We start from the raw sequence: 14,694 nt of genomic DNA on the forward strand, positions 1-14,694 counted from the left end.
GCATTGAGGAAAATTTGCACTTGTATGTTCCTTGGGCTGGCTGTGGGGCTCTGTCCCACCACAGTGCTTGTCTTGTCACTGAGGACTGCTGGTCAGTCTTTATTCAAGGCTGTTTCTCCTGCCCTGATCTCAGAGGCTTCTTCCATTTCATTGAGGAAGACAGCACTGCATTGGTGAGCCAACAGCTCTCAGCCATAGCTGGGGACCATCCTTGGAGGTGGCCTCTGAATAGTGCAGGACAGGAGAAGCAATGCTGCCATCTGAGGAGGCTGCATCCTCCTTCCCTCCCTTCCACCCACATCTCACCTCTGTGTTTGGAGAAGTACTGCGTGGGACCCTAGATGGCACAGTGGCTGCTTCAGAGCCATCAGGGAGAGCTGTGGCCAGGGGCCTCAGCTGACTGAGCTTTATCATGTTGAGTGTGGGAGATGAGATGCATCTGCTTCCTGGAGGCTGGAAGGGGCAAGGCTGAGTGCCGCTGCATCAGCCTGAGCATCCGTATGTTCCCTTTTCCAGGAAAGGTATTTTCAGAGAGCGAGGAAAGATAGCTGTTAGGTCACTTGTGTCTCTTCAGCTTCCAGAGCAGGTGAAGAAAAAACCCAAGAATGTTCTCTTGTGCTTTAGTTAATCTCCTGCATCAAAGCTAGTCCTTAGCAAGTACCATATAAAATGCTGCTGTTTTATTTAAAGCCGCTGATCCACATGCCTGACTCTTGGTGCTGCTTGCTCTATCATTAATCATCACAATTCCCCCTGCTGACTGCCATCATGAACAGCTGCTCTACACTAACCACCACCCTTCTATAGCAGAGGTCCTTCATCTGATGTGGAGCATAAAGGTGGTGTAGGTGCAGCCCTGAGCTGCACAGCTCCTCTGGAGTGGATGAACTGAGGTATCTCCTCACTGCATGGACCCTTGTTGTTGCTCCCAGCTGTCAGGTCCATGTTCACAGTTCTTGCAACAAGAGTCTGATTATTCAGAGCCTTTAACAAAGGGAGAGCTGAGCTTCAGTGGCTTGCTTAAGGTTGCAGAGTAAGCACAGGACAAGATAACAGCCTTCACTCCTGGGCATCTGAGGAGAAAGCCTCTGCTCTCTGCACAGCTGCTGCACAGCTGCTAAGGGCAAGTCTGCCCTGTGAAACCCAGCTATGTGTTGCCTGTGCTGGCATATGCTTGTGATGGTAAATCCATATGGTGCAGAGCAGTGCCACAGGGGTGCATCAGCACAGTGTGGTCTAAGGGAGCTGTGTAAGCCTGGCAAGCTGCCTTGCCTCTCACCTTGGCCTTGCTGGGCTAACATGGCTACATGGCATCTGGACTTGCATCCACCCCTACAATGGTGCTTCTGCCCTGAGGTTACACAGACCAGACCAGCTTGGTGCTGTCCTCACCTTCCATGCAGCACAGCCCTCAGTGCTCTCTTAGTCTCTTATGAGCATATTGCTGCAGCACGAGAAACCTGTCTGCAGCATCATCTGCCTGATTAGTGCTTTCCTTTCATCTCAACTTCTGGGCATCATGACAATGCCCAGACCTGCCAGCTTCACCCTCTTCCACCCTTTCTCCAGTTTGGCTTCTGCTTTCTTTGCCTCATTCAATCCCTTGGAAAGGTCAGTGCTGCTTTTTTCATCATAAAACGGGATTGTGTAATCTCTACATTGGTTGGTTTTCTTGCTGTCCATTGCTGCTTCTTTATTCCTCTTTCCTCTGTCAGTGCTTGGAGATTCATGGATAGCTCTTTCTCAATCTTCACTGATACTTTCTTTGCCCATTTATTGGGTTTGTTATAGCTCATGCACATTCAAGCCATAGAAGCAATTACATACTGAAAATAAAAGAACAGTGATTCAATTTTTACCTTATGAAGTCAAGCTGGGAAATGCCAGTCTTGTTTCCTTGGCCACCTTAATTCTACTTCTTCAAGTTTCTTTGACATACAAGTGTTGAGGGAGGGACTCCATGGAGAGAGCTGCATTCACTCATTAATTAAAATTTGAATCGAAATGTCCACACACAAGTGGGATGGAAGAAAGGCTGAAAAGGAAACTGTAAACCTGTCATTTTCTAATACTTCAGCCTAAATAAATTACCCTTAATGTAGTTTGTTTTGTGGTTTGGTGGTGGGTTTTTTATATGTGATGTGTTTTAATTTGTTTCTTAAGAGGAAACCCCAAAACCTTTTCAGTAAAATAAATTGCTCATTCTCATGCATGCTGAGCTTTCAGCACGGAGTCTGACTGTTTAAAACAGTGACTAACCTGTACTTATTTCACAGACATTGATGAAAGCTCAAAGTGGTTTTGCCTTTCTTCTGCATCCTGAGTAGTGGAATGCAGGTGACCTTTTCACACTGAGGCACATTTAAACAGATAGAAGAGAACCTGGATGATTTGTCCACATTTTGTGTGTAGCCTGGTTGGACCTTTGCCTTTCTCTTGCTCTGCCATAGCTCAGGTGTGGTACTCACTGATTTACTGAGGTGTTGGGTTTAGCTCTTAAAACATTTATGCTCAGATGCTGTTTGGACTGTCTGCCAGGATTTCTGCAAGAAAGTGACAGAAAAGAAATTGTGATTATTCAACAGTTTATAATGCAGCTAAGACAGAATGGGATTTGATGAGCCAAAGTAAAAATCATGTCCTTAGCCTCAGGGTTTTTGCCCTGCTGACTTTGAAATGCCTGTTGCAAAACATGGAGATGTTGGTTTTTCTCAGAGAAATGGTCTGAAGACTCTTGTAATGGAAAATGTCAGAGAACTTAATTACAGGCTTACTGCTTATCCCCTTCTAACAGAGGTGGCTATGCAGTACACACACATTAAATACACAAAGCCATCCACCTGGTTCTAGACTGAGAGAAATCGCTCTGTGTGTGGACTTACATGTCACCATAAAATATATCCTGACCCCTGCTGGGAGCCTTAGCTTTGTCTTCTATCTCCAAGACTGCCTCTGTCATGCCTCTTCTCCTACTTTTAGACCACAGAAATGGCACAAGATCTGTTTTGTGTTGACATGTTTATGCCTAAAATGGCACACATATTTGAAAAGTGGGCGTGCCTGGGGTCCATCAGGTCTGAGAGAAGGGAAGATTTTTATTTATGGCCACGCTCCCAAGAAAACAATTCTTGGCTTAACTCTTCTTTGTAAGCTGGGGTTGGCAAATACATAGCCTCCTCTTTCCTTTCCAAATCACTGATTTCAAGGTTTCTCACTCCCTCCACATTCCCTCCACACTCCCTCCATTGTCTGGTTGTGCTCCTTTTGCAGAGAGATGCCTTGCAGCCCAGATGGCCTCAGCTGGGCCCTTGGCAATTCTGCTTGGACTTCAAGCTCAGATGGACTTAAGATGACTGCTGCTGGGGGGTACCTCTGTGTGTGAGGACCTGTGTACAGCACGGGAAAGAAGAAAAAAATCTTTGGCAGAATCACTCCCTGATGCTCACAGAGCACTTGCTGGCTACAACTGGTGTGGCAATAATGCACATGTGTGCCATGAACCAGCTGTCCTGTTGGTGGGCTCCATCCTGGTTGGGTCTTATCTGTAAGGTGTAGGTAGAGCTGGCAGGTCTTCTCTAATGCTTCACTCAAACTTGGCAGAATGTTTTTCAAGCAAAGCCCAGCACTTGGCTGTAGCAGTGGGTCAGGTGGGGATCTTGAAAACCCATGGGTGCTCTTCATGGAGTTGTCATCCATCAGAAAGTCTGAAGCTTGAGCTTCTTAGGCAGGAGTCTCCAGATGGAGAGTACAGCCTACACTAACTCCTGGGAGGCCCCATCTGGCCTGGCAGTCTCTGCTGTATGAGAGGTTGACCTGCAGCTGCACAGGCAGAAGTACTCTGGTAAGCCCCACTGCTGGTGAAGACATACAGTGCTCACATAGCTGTAGCTTGGGCCAGCAGTTCATTTCAGGACAGGGGTGGACACTGCTGGGATGTGGAAAAATTGGTCCATATCTAAGTCAGTGGGAGCCGAGATATGGGGAAATCTCACTGCAAGTTACTCCCCAAACCATTCAGGTTTCTCCACTGCTTGCACTGGTCTCAGTTCTTTGTCTGACCCTGGCACAGGGGCACCAGACTGAAGACGTGATGGAGGCAGTGGTTAGGACACAGATCTGTGCAATGAGGGCTGTGTCCATGGTGCACAGCAGTGACAGGAGGGGCATGACTGTGGGTGGGAGGTGGGGTGCTGATGAGCCAGGACATGAGGGACCAGCATCCATTTCTGCTTACACAAGTGAGATGGAGGCTGTCTTCTGCTTTCCCCTGTCCCCTGTCTCCTGTGTTTATTCACTCAGGGGAGCACCTGAGTGAATAAAAGAAAGAAGGGGGAGAAACTGAATCAGGGCATGAGGATATTTACATGCCTTCTGCACAGAGGCAGATAAGGGAGACTGTGGATAAGAAAAGGAGCAAGAATGCAGTAAGCAGCCCCTTAACCACCCACGGGATAGAGGGAAAGTGTCAAGGGAGTCCCTGATTGCTCCTATCCCACAGCTTTGCTTCCCATCCTGTCTCTTTGCAAAGCCAAGAAAACAGACCTGACAGAGAACCAGGATGCAGAGCAGACCTGCTGTTTCAACTCAGTTTGGAGATCTGGTGACAACCTGGAGCAGTGTCTCAGTTTTGCCTACCCCTTGGGATTGCCCTAGTGCACTAGACAAGACTCCCTGCCATGAGCCAGCTTGAGGGGGGCTGCAGACATGCACCCTTAAGATTTGGAGGTAGTGGGGCTGGCTGTGGCTATGCCAGCATGAATCCAAACCCAGGATCTGGACAAAGGGACAGATGGGGACAGCATTTGCAATCAGCAGCCTAGTGCTGTCAGCAGCAGGAGAAGAAAGAAACGGGGACTTGTGGCTTTGTAACTGGTTTCCCCGGAGCCTGCCTCTCAACACGTACAGTAATTCCTCTGGAAGAGGTTTGATCCTCCCCTTTCCAGCAGCGAGAGGAGAGCTGAGCACCCTGCATCTCTCTGCCAGAGGGGCATGCATACAGCCGTGCCAGTGCTGCTCTTGGCAGGCATGCAGCTCTGCACAGGGACAATGTGGGGCTGCCAGGCAGAGGGCAGAGGCTCTGGCTGCTGTATGTGGGGTGGAGAGGTGTTTCACCCACTGTGACATCCCCCACTGAAAGGTGAAGGATTTCTCTCTGATATTCTCAGAGATGTTTTTCAGTTTTACTTGCACAGCACAGAAAACAGTGAGATATTTAGGTAACTCACCCCCTCTCTCTCTATGTTTTCTCCTCTCCTAACCCTGCTGGGGCCAGTCTCAACTTTTAGCTTTTCTCAGCACAAGGAAATGGCTTTGGCCTTCTTCTGCATCTGCATTTTTGAACATTCCCTCAGCTTCAGATCCCAAGAGATTCTGGGAGAGATATTCAATCAGTGTAAGGAGTAGTGTCACTGCACACGTGTCAGGGTTTTGTACACTACTGCACCGGACCCACTTAGCATCCAAAGTGTTTCCCAGACTGTAGAGTGAATTGGCAAGCATCCCTCCCTCTGTGTAACATGCTTTAGGGGGAAGAAAAAAAAATTCTGAGTGAAAGAAATGAAAGCTCAGCAAAATGAAATTCAAACCCAGAACTCAACAGGGAAAGCCAAGAGAAAAAATTATTAGAGGGCATTACATGCGTGGACACGTACTGGATGCAGACAGACACCTGCACAATGCAGATGCACTCCTAGAGACTGCAAAATGCTTACATAAAGCATTTAGATGCCTATACATGCACATAAAAATACATTTTCTTTAAAACCTTTGTGACTCCTGAAACACCTGGGACACAGAACATGCAATCTTACTGGTACCCCTGCTACATTTTCCCCTACCTCACAGTTCTGCAAGGGAGAGCACTAAAGATGCTCAAGGTGAAACCTTCTTTCACCTTAGATGAACAATGATAGGGACAGTATAAGCTCCCCGACTTTGGTTTTTATTTACCAGACCAGAATAAGAGAAGACTGATTTTTGCTGGAATTTGGGACATTTTTAAGCTCCCCTGTCCTCACACAGTCATTTCAGACAGGCATGATAGCTCTAAGTATGCAACACTATTAAGTAAGAGTCTGAGTCAGGTGCTGTCACTGCCAGTTAGCTGAAGGTGGGTTATGTTGGATGGTAGTCAGTTTTCAGTATTTTTTAAGATACTAATTTTGTTCTAATTCTCCTTCCCAAATCATAACACCTGATTTGCCCCTGATAGAAGCTTAGAGTTACATACTCAAGCCTACTCAGATCATAGCCCCTGCTACCATTAACAGCTTCCTCTCTCCTCATGTCTCCTATTTATCCCTGTGCTGTCTGCAGTCTGCATTTCCTTAAATCATGGTTATGTATACATCAGGGAGCACTGAGGTCCTTGAATAAATATGTCCCCCTGGCGACCCTGTTGCTCCAGCTTGAGTCAGCCTTGCCTGGATGAACCACTTTCTGGGATACCAAGTTAATGCTCCCTCCCATCAAGAACACCATCATCTCCCAGAGAGGCTAGTTTTATACCTGTATTGAATTCTTGGTGCCTTCTGGTCTGGAGGAATGATTTAGCAAGGCAAACTCTGGCATTCTCACAGCTCTGACTTTCTTGTGACACCAGTGGAGCCCCATAGTTCACTGACTTTGTGGAAGCCAGAAGTGCTCAAAGTATACCTAATTAACCTTCTCTGGCTAATCATGGCAGGGAACAGGACCTTAGCAACTGCAAAAGGCATATAAGTGCACCAGGGAAGGTTTCAGCAAAAATGGCAGGAGTTGTGTAAATGCCAGACCTCAGTGAGATGGAAGACCATGTTTCTGCAAAGAGCTTTTATTCCCAGAATTGTAAAGCAAGAGCAATGCCTCACCCTATCTGTATTCTAAGCTCAGCCTCTCTCCTCCTGGCACATGCTAGGTGCTGTATAAATATAGAGTGGAGAAAATTACACCATCTCCTGCAGCCTACATTTTTAATTGAAAGGCTATTAGAAGCAATTCCTGCTTCTGCAGGTGCAGTCAAGAAAGCATCCTTTCCCAGGTGGTTGTGGAAGGTAAACTTGAGGTTCAGGAAGGAGTATTGTTTTTGTGTTAATTAATTTTACACGTGGAGCATTCACAACCATTTCTTGCCTGCTTTGGCTGATGTGGCTAATTGGTCACCTTAAAGTGTCTGTAAACAGGGGATTTTTGCTCTTTGTGGCATCTCTTTCCCACCTGCTGTAGGCCAGCCGATGTGAGGATACAGACCTGTAGCATCACAGGGATTATATGTTTGGTAGTGGCTGTGTCAGCACTGTTAGTGTGAGACTCATAACTAACCAGCTTGGGTGAAGGCTGAGAGGAATGTTTTATTCTCAGGGCACTTAGAGAAGGTATTGCTGCTGAGTGAGAGACTAAAGGAGTTGGAGGTATAATTTTCATGAGTCTTTGTGTTCATGTGGGTAAGCTAGGGGACAGAGATATGATGATTAAGACTGAGTTTTGACATTTTGCAGACTGAAAAATTGAGGGGGAAAGGCTTTTCACAGTGGAATTCCTCCTCTCGCTTCTGCTTACTTAGTGTCACTGGACTGGAAAGGCTCATCTGGTCCCATCCCTCTGCTCCAGGCAGCAAAATCATATAGCCCTATGCAAACCAGTTGTGCTTCTTTTTGACCCATTTTTAGTTGTTTTCACAGCTGCTTTTGGGCAGCTGTTTCAAAATTTCCCCCTCTGATGGTTAAAATCTATCTTATTTTCAAGGCAAATTTCCTTACAATCAGTTGTTCTTTTACCGGCATTGTTTTTCCTGCTTAAAAATCACTTTCTTTTCTCCCTTGTGTATCTGTCCCCTCTTTATTTATACAGAGCAGTCATATACCCTCTTGGCTTTCATTTATCTAGGTTAGACAAGCTTTTTAATCTCCTTCTTTAAGACAGGCTCTCTGTTCCCCTAATTGCTCAATCCAAGGTTATTTCCAATAACTAGCTTTTCTGTAAGGTTCCTTGCTGCTTAGCCCAAACTGAGCGTAAAACGTCACGGCCTCTTGCCTGTTGAGTAATTTTGGGGTTAAGAAATATGCCAACTATCAGATGCAGAAAAAGAAACATCAGGATGCTGCTGTGAAAATTTGCATTTCTTCTCCATCTAATCTCTGTGAAGCTAAAGATTCTCATAATAACTTAGTTCCTGATAAAATTTATCTTTAGAAACAGTAATGACATCTCTATCCAGACCGGAAGCCAAGCCTGTGGAGCTACAGTAGATCTCTGTAGTTCAGTCCTCGTGGAATATCTTACACCAGCCTTCCAAAACCTGTTTCAATCCAGAATGATTCTACTTTATTTATGCATGATTTATTTCTTCACAGTGTACTGCAGCATTAAGGTTTCCTAGGTGTACCTTTTATTTTATGTACCCTGAGTAATGCCCACTTCCATTGGCCGTGTCCCAGTTATAGCTGCTATTTCCATGGTGCTTCTAGGGTAGCCATTTTCAGGTCCTGCCCAGTTGTTCTGGTTTTCCCATGTCCTCATTCAGGATCTGTACCAATTCTACTGACAAGTGTCTTATTTCTCCTTGGACTTGCCCTGCTTCCCAAAGGGGTTAAGTATGCTTCTCCATCAGCTATATTACCAATAACAGTCCTATTTTCTGCCCCTTATCCAACATCCTACCTTTACCTTTTCTATATTTGATCTTCCATTTTTCATGTATTTAAACCAGGTGTAAAACTTACGTAAGATTTTTCCAAATATGGAAGACAGGAAGTTTTCACATTTATATACTTATATATTTAAACACATTTATACCATTCATAGATACACACTGTATATGTTCCCTCATCTAGCTCTAGACACATGTGTGTGTCTCCTCACTTCCACAGTATCTGTGAGCCTCGTGGCCTTTTCTGTGTTTATCTACCCAGTGTACCCCTGATGCAAAAACATGCCATTATCTCAGTTTTACACAATGTGCAGCCACAAGGGTGCAGATCGCATTACAGAGATTCTTGGTGGAATAGGGAATTTCTGCCTCCTAATTCATGCTCTCTGTTGTTGCTTTAGTGTTTCCCCACTGGAATGAATAAACTCCACAGCTCCTGGGGAAAAGGAAATAAAAGAACCAATAATAAGGGAGGAAACATAACGCTTTTGGGAAAATGCAGAAAGCAGTTCAAGTCCTAAGTGAGTTTGGAATGTCCCTTTTTTTAATTCTGCAGATGAAACCAAGTCTTCTTTGTTCCTTTTGCATTTCTTCTGTAGTGGATAGAAGATTCTTCTATAGTGGGGGGATGGGGGCGGGGAGGTGGGCAGAGAGAGCAGGAATTGAGATAAGATTGTAAATGAAAAGAGAGTGATGCAATGAATGGTGGAAATAGGAGCCTGAATAAAATAATAACTATCAAGAGACTTTGCCTAGCTAGTTTTCTTCCAACCTGTTGAAAAACAAGCACCTGAAGGTCCAGGCTCCCTCCTGAACCTTCACTGGAAATACCAGGGGAAACTGCAGTGCTGCTGAGTATCTTGCCTAAGAGGCATATCTGAACATTACTGGTTTAATTCAGAACTGTATTCTCCTGCCTAGCCCTTGAAAATCAAATTTCTGGGAGGTTTTAGTTTTCCATCCGTTGATGCTAGTTATAGGTCTCTCCAGATGCTCTTGTGTTTTGAAGTCCTACCTTGCCATATTCAGAGGAACTGCAGGATTTACTTCTGCCTTTGTTGGATGATTTTGGATGAGGAGTAGGTTGTACTTGTCCATACTACCCATCTGGTTAAGGATTTTCTAAATGGTGAGGCTGGATGCTGGTCATTTGAACAGGTGGCTGCTTTTGCCAGTGTAGCTTATGAGACAGCCACTGAATGAGTGAGACTATCAGCTCCTCTCTGTTAAAAATATCTTACTGACCTGATAACACTGAAAAGAGCACATGTAGGAGAACAAGGAAATACACTCTCCTGGTATAAATTGCAGCAAGAAGATTTAGGTTAAACATCAGGAGAAAAATCTCACTTTTTAATGGGAAGGATAGCTAAGCACTGAAATAGATTGCTTGTGGAGACCACAGACTCTCTGTTAGTGTAAGGACAGGTTAGAGAAACATCTGCCACAAATGGCTGTTACAAGCCTTAGCTTCCCTTGGGAGGAGAGAAAAGCCTCTGTTAAGAATTAGTTTCAAGGAACTAATGTGATGCACCTTTCATTAAAGATGCGCATTAACGTACTGCAGAACTCTTTTATTCTGGCTGCATTATACCACGGTTAAGACAATTTGCCAGCAGGCTGGAAGTCCTTCAGAAGGCTCCCATTTGTTTTCCCCTTGCACAGGCAATCTTGCCTTTTGTCTGCATCGGATAACTTACATGCTTAGACAAACAAATAACATGTGTGATTAACTTTCTGTTCTACAGTAATTATCCCTTTCTTTCTTTCTTTGCAAATGTGTTGGACTTCTACTTCAGGTCTTGTTATCTAAAATAGGATCTTATACTTACGGTAAAATTTAGCTACTCCCCTCCCTCAACACCCTCAAACTCAACCCCAAACCAAAGTGACTTTATTTTCTTGACAAGATCAGATAGAGCAAGGAGCAATTAAGGTGAAATTCTCCTTTTTAGGGAGCTGTGTCCTGGCATAAAGTAACATTACATAGGGATTGGAGAATATGATTAGAAAGGAGTTTTTATAGATCCCTAATATCTTTACTTTTACTGATTCTGTGATCCTTCAGAACTCCTAGTGGGAGTTTGGATGACTAGACTGATTGAAGAACACCCAATGGGTCTTGAAACTCCAGGGTGAGCAGTATGAAGGATGCCTGGGATAGTTTATTTTTCCTCTTTTTGCTGAGGCAAGCACTCATCAAAACCCAAGTAATAACAGTTCACAGACTGTTAGTACAAAATATCCTGAGACTTCAGAAATGCCTTGCTCTGCTTTGCACAGCTTGGTAGGTTATATTCTTTGTGCGTAGGCATTCTTACCTGGACAAATCTGTGACATTTAATTCTGCTAACTTCTGTCCCTACAATTAATTGCTTCTTCCCTCTCATGGCAGATTATCTAGCATATGGTACACATTTGTGTATTTTTTATCTTATATTGTCCCCATCCTCCCCATCCACATGTTGCTTATGCTTATCCTTCTTTAAATATGTGGATATACATTTGACCTTTGTATGCATAAGCATGTAAAGAAGTCTGCTCTCTTTTAATTCACTATGGTTTTCTAACTTTTCTGATTCATATCTGTACATGTATGGAGTTATATGGCATGTTTGATTGTTCAGCTTAGCAATAGGATGTAACATTTCCCCTATTTTTGAGACAATCCATAGCTGATTTGGAGATTTAGCTCAGAACATTTATTCACATCCCGTTTTTCTTCCTCTTTGGACAATATAGAATTATTTTTTTGGGATAATAAGGAATGGATGTGTACTACTGTATTTGCAGGTGAGATGATTTAGTGCACAGAAGGCTGTGGCCATGCTGTCATTGTTATCCTAATTTCATAATGTTTCTGTGTAGTACAAGACTGTGAGATGTGCCTGGCACAGAGCCTTATGAACTCCCCTTTCTGTCCCAGAGAACTTCTGGGTAATTATGGGTTGTGTTTTCCTATCTGATCTAATTTATCACTCAGGGGGTTATATCATGCCTGTTACTGAGATATCTAAGCGCTGCTGAGATTCTGCGAGATGTCTCTTTCATCAGACACTTATTTCTATGATAAGTTAATGTTACTGAGCTGAAAACTGGGCTGTTCTGTGCAGCATCTTAATCACCGGTCCCTGCTGAGCCTCGTGTGGCAGTTACTACTTTTGGGGATTTGAGCTCAGTTACTTGAGAGCTAAAGTGGCACTGCAGAAATCTCTGGCTCAGATGATGATAAATTGACCTGCTTGGTGAATGAGTGGGAAGTCCAGGGCTGAGCAGACCCTGGATAAGCATGTGAGTCCACGTTCTTTATTCCTTTAGAAATTTGCTTTCCAGGCTTAGAAGCATGAGTGCAGACCATCTCCATGGGTGGAGGGAACATTAAGGGCAAGCTCTTCTTGCCTTTTGGGAAGGCAAGCCCAGCTGCCCAGACACTGTCCCCATCTTTTTACAACCTCCCCTGCCTTGTGCTCACTGGAGTGTTGTGTTCACCCTGAACAGGCATGGAGGATGGATGTGGAAACTGCTGTCTCTGGGTGATTTCTTCTGCCTTTCTTCTTCCCCCACAAGCCCTCAGAGTGGCTTTTTTCTTTCATGGCCAGATGAAGCATTTGTTTGTTTTGAAGGTGACAAGTTTTATGTGAATTCTGGATACTCTCAAATGCCAAACTCCAGCTGGGCTTTGAGTTTCACAGATTAACCACTGACACCCAGTGAGCCTTTAATAAGTGTTTCTCCCTCCTGTTCTGTCATTTAAATAAATAAATGACTGAAATTTGGGCATGGTGGGAGTGATGTTGGACTGGAGTGGAATGAAGCTTTTCTGCTTACCCACCAAGAAGGTACACCACTAAGAGCAGTCATGCAAGCTTCCCACACACCCACACTGCCTCTGCCATCAAGTCAGCATGTCTCAGTCCTGGCCTGGAGGACTTGCTTTGAGGATCATGCAGGAAAGCTTCTTCTAAAGCCCAGTTAGCTTCTTCACCCTCTCAGCTTTGGTTGCCAGCCAAGGTGCTAATTACTGTCAACTGTGATGGTGGGAGGGGGAATTGAGAACAAAGGTGGGTCTTTGATAGTTGAAAGTACAGTTGATGTTCAAGTTTTCTCTTTTCCTGGATTTTTCTTTTTTTTCCAAGAAATGGTCTGCCTGGGCAGTGGGTGAGCTGTTAAATGTGTTGTCTCCTTAAGGACTGCGGGAGCTTCTAAACAGCTTTCATTCTTAGCAGTAGGTATAAGATAATTGAGTCCCAGTCCCTTTTTTGACTACTGAAGAGATGATCTCTATTTACTTCGGAAACAAAAAATGAAGTGTTCTAAAATTGCAATAGAAATTTGTGGAAGTTATGAGAATTACGGAAAAATAGCAAGATTTAAAAATCATCATAGATACTCCTTGGTATTAATTTTCATGCATCAGAACTGTAAAACAATTCCTTGTTTCCAGCTAAAGGTATGTAACCAAGTCATTGGCTTGTTTGGCTGAAAAAGTTGAAGGATATAAGTCTGTTTGACCATAATTACAGTATTCCCATGGTTATCCACTCACTCTCCCAGAAGGTGAGACCACTGCAGAGATGAGACAGCTCAGAGATCTTTCTTGTTCTGCACTTCCCTCTTGTTTGAATCCACTTACTCAGAGCTTTCTCCCAAGAAATGTCGCCACCTTGCATGAGTCATGAGTTTGGGTACTCCAGAATGGTCCTCTTACCCAGTCCTGTTGTGGCTGTGGTTAATGCAAAGGGGTGGGACAATTAAAAGTCTGTCTTCTGTGGTTTGTGTCTCTGCAGGTGGGGAAATGGAAGGAAAAAAAGTTGCAGATGAAGTATTACGTGTGGCCACGCTTTGAGCTGTATCCTGACTCTGAGGAACGTGAGGATGATCACTTGAGTATCGTGACTTTGGAAGAGGCACCATTTGTCATTGTGGAGAACGTGGACCCCCTGAGTGGCACCTGCATGAGGAACACGGTCCCTTGCCAAAAGCGCATCGTGACTGAGTATGCACTCCTGTGTTTTTCTGCTCATCTTGGGCTCTTCGATCTCAGCAGAATGCAAAGTGTCTGTTGGGCCAATACCATCAGAATCCATAATCCTTTTTAGAAATTCACCTCCATTTGCCAAGCCTGTCCCATGTCCATTCATGATGGGCCCCTTTGGGTAAATCTTTGTAGAGTGTCTCTTCAACCTCCAGCACAGACAGCACAATATAAATTGTCCACATTATATAGTGTGAGGGGGAATGCAAACTGACAACAGAGGGGAGTTACAGGAGTTTCTCCCAGTCTTTTAACCCATTATTATTGTGATGGTTCAGGAACAAAACGGACGAGGAGCCAGATTACATGAAGAAATGTTGCAAGGGGTTCTGCATAGACATCCTCAAGAAAATCTCAAAGTCTGTCAAGTTCACCTATGACCTCTACTTGGTGACTAATGGCAAGCATGGAAAAAAGATCAATGGGACATGGAATGGAATGATTGGAGAGGTCAGCAGCAAAGGGAGGGCATGGTGGGCTTCAACCCTGGGCTGGGTGATGTGGGTTAGGTCTAGCCTCCTATCATTATTGGGTCCACTGCTGAGGCAGGGACAGAGGTGACTCTAGAAATGATTGGCCTGCATTCTTTCTTGGCACTGAGTGCATTAATCTGCTCTGACACTTCAACCATGACAACCTTTCTTGTCTGACCATTAATTATTATTCTCTATGGTCTCACAAATTTGGCCTACAGTCTTAGAAAGAGGCTGATATCCATTCACCAGGGTTGCTGCAACTTAGATTATGCTTAGGTTGTACATAAAGTGAAAAAAGAATAAGACTTTGCGTATTAGAGGCAGGATAAAGCAAGGACAGAAAAATGAGATAAGATGTCTTCTCTGTGGATGATGTGTTTATCCTAAGACCTCTGTGGATTTATTTTTTGTACACATACCAGCTTTGAGGGGAAGATTAATGTCTATAGGTTTTCTGAAAGAAGAAGGTGTCCTGATGAAAGATTAGAAAGGAGAGATGTTACAAACAATATAGGGAATGGGATTACAGGAGTAAAAGGATTGTGTTGAAAGGCAGG

General features: G+C 44.2%; 1 protein-coding gene across 4 annotated transcripts in view; it reads left to right on the plus strand.

The window, feature by feature from the left end:
• The window catches only part of GRIN2B (glutamate ionotropic receptor NMDA type subunit 2B), a 207,943-nt gene that overhangs the window by 163,551 nt on the left and 29,698 nt on the right, over positions 1-14,694 (plus strand). For all 4 annotated transcript variants that reach the window (XM_066319846.1, XM_066319845.1, XM_066319849.1 and 1 more), the window contains exons 6-7: positions 13,414-13,622; positions 13,940-14,111. In XM_066319846.1, coding sequence (XP_066175943.1) covers positions 13,414-13,622; positions 13,940-14,111 — 381 coding nt within the window. The remainder of the gene's footprint in view (positions 1-13,413; positions 13,623-13,939; positions 14,112-14,694) is intronic.

The sequence above is a fragment of the Sylvia atricapilla genome, chromosome 5 (genome assembly GCF_009819655.1).
Source record: "Sylvia atricapilla isolate bSylAtr1 chromosome 5, bSylAtr1.pri, whole genome shotgun sequence".
NCBI lineage: Eukaryota > Metazoa > Chordata > Aves > Passeriformes > Sylviidae > Sylvia > Sylvia atricapilla.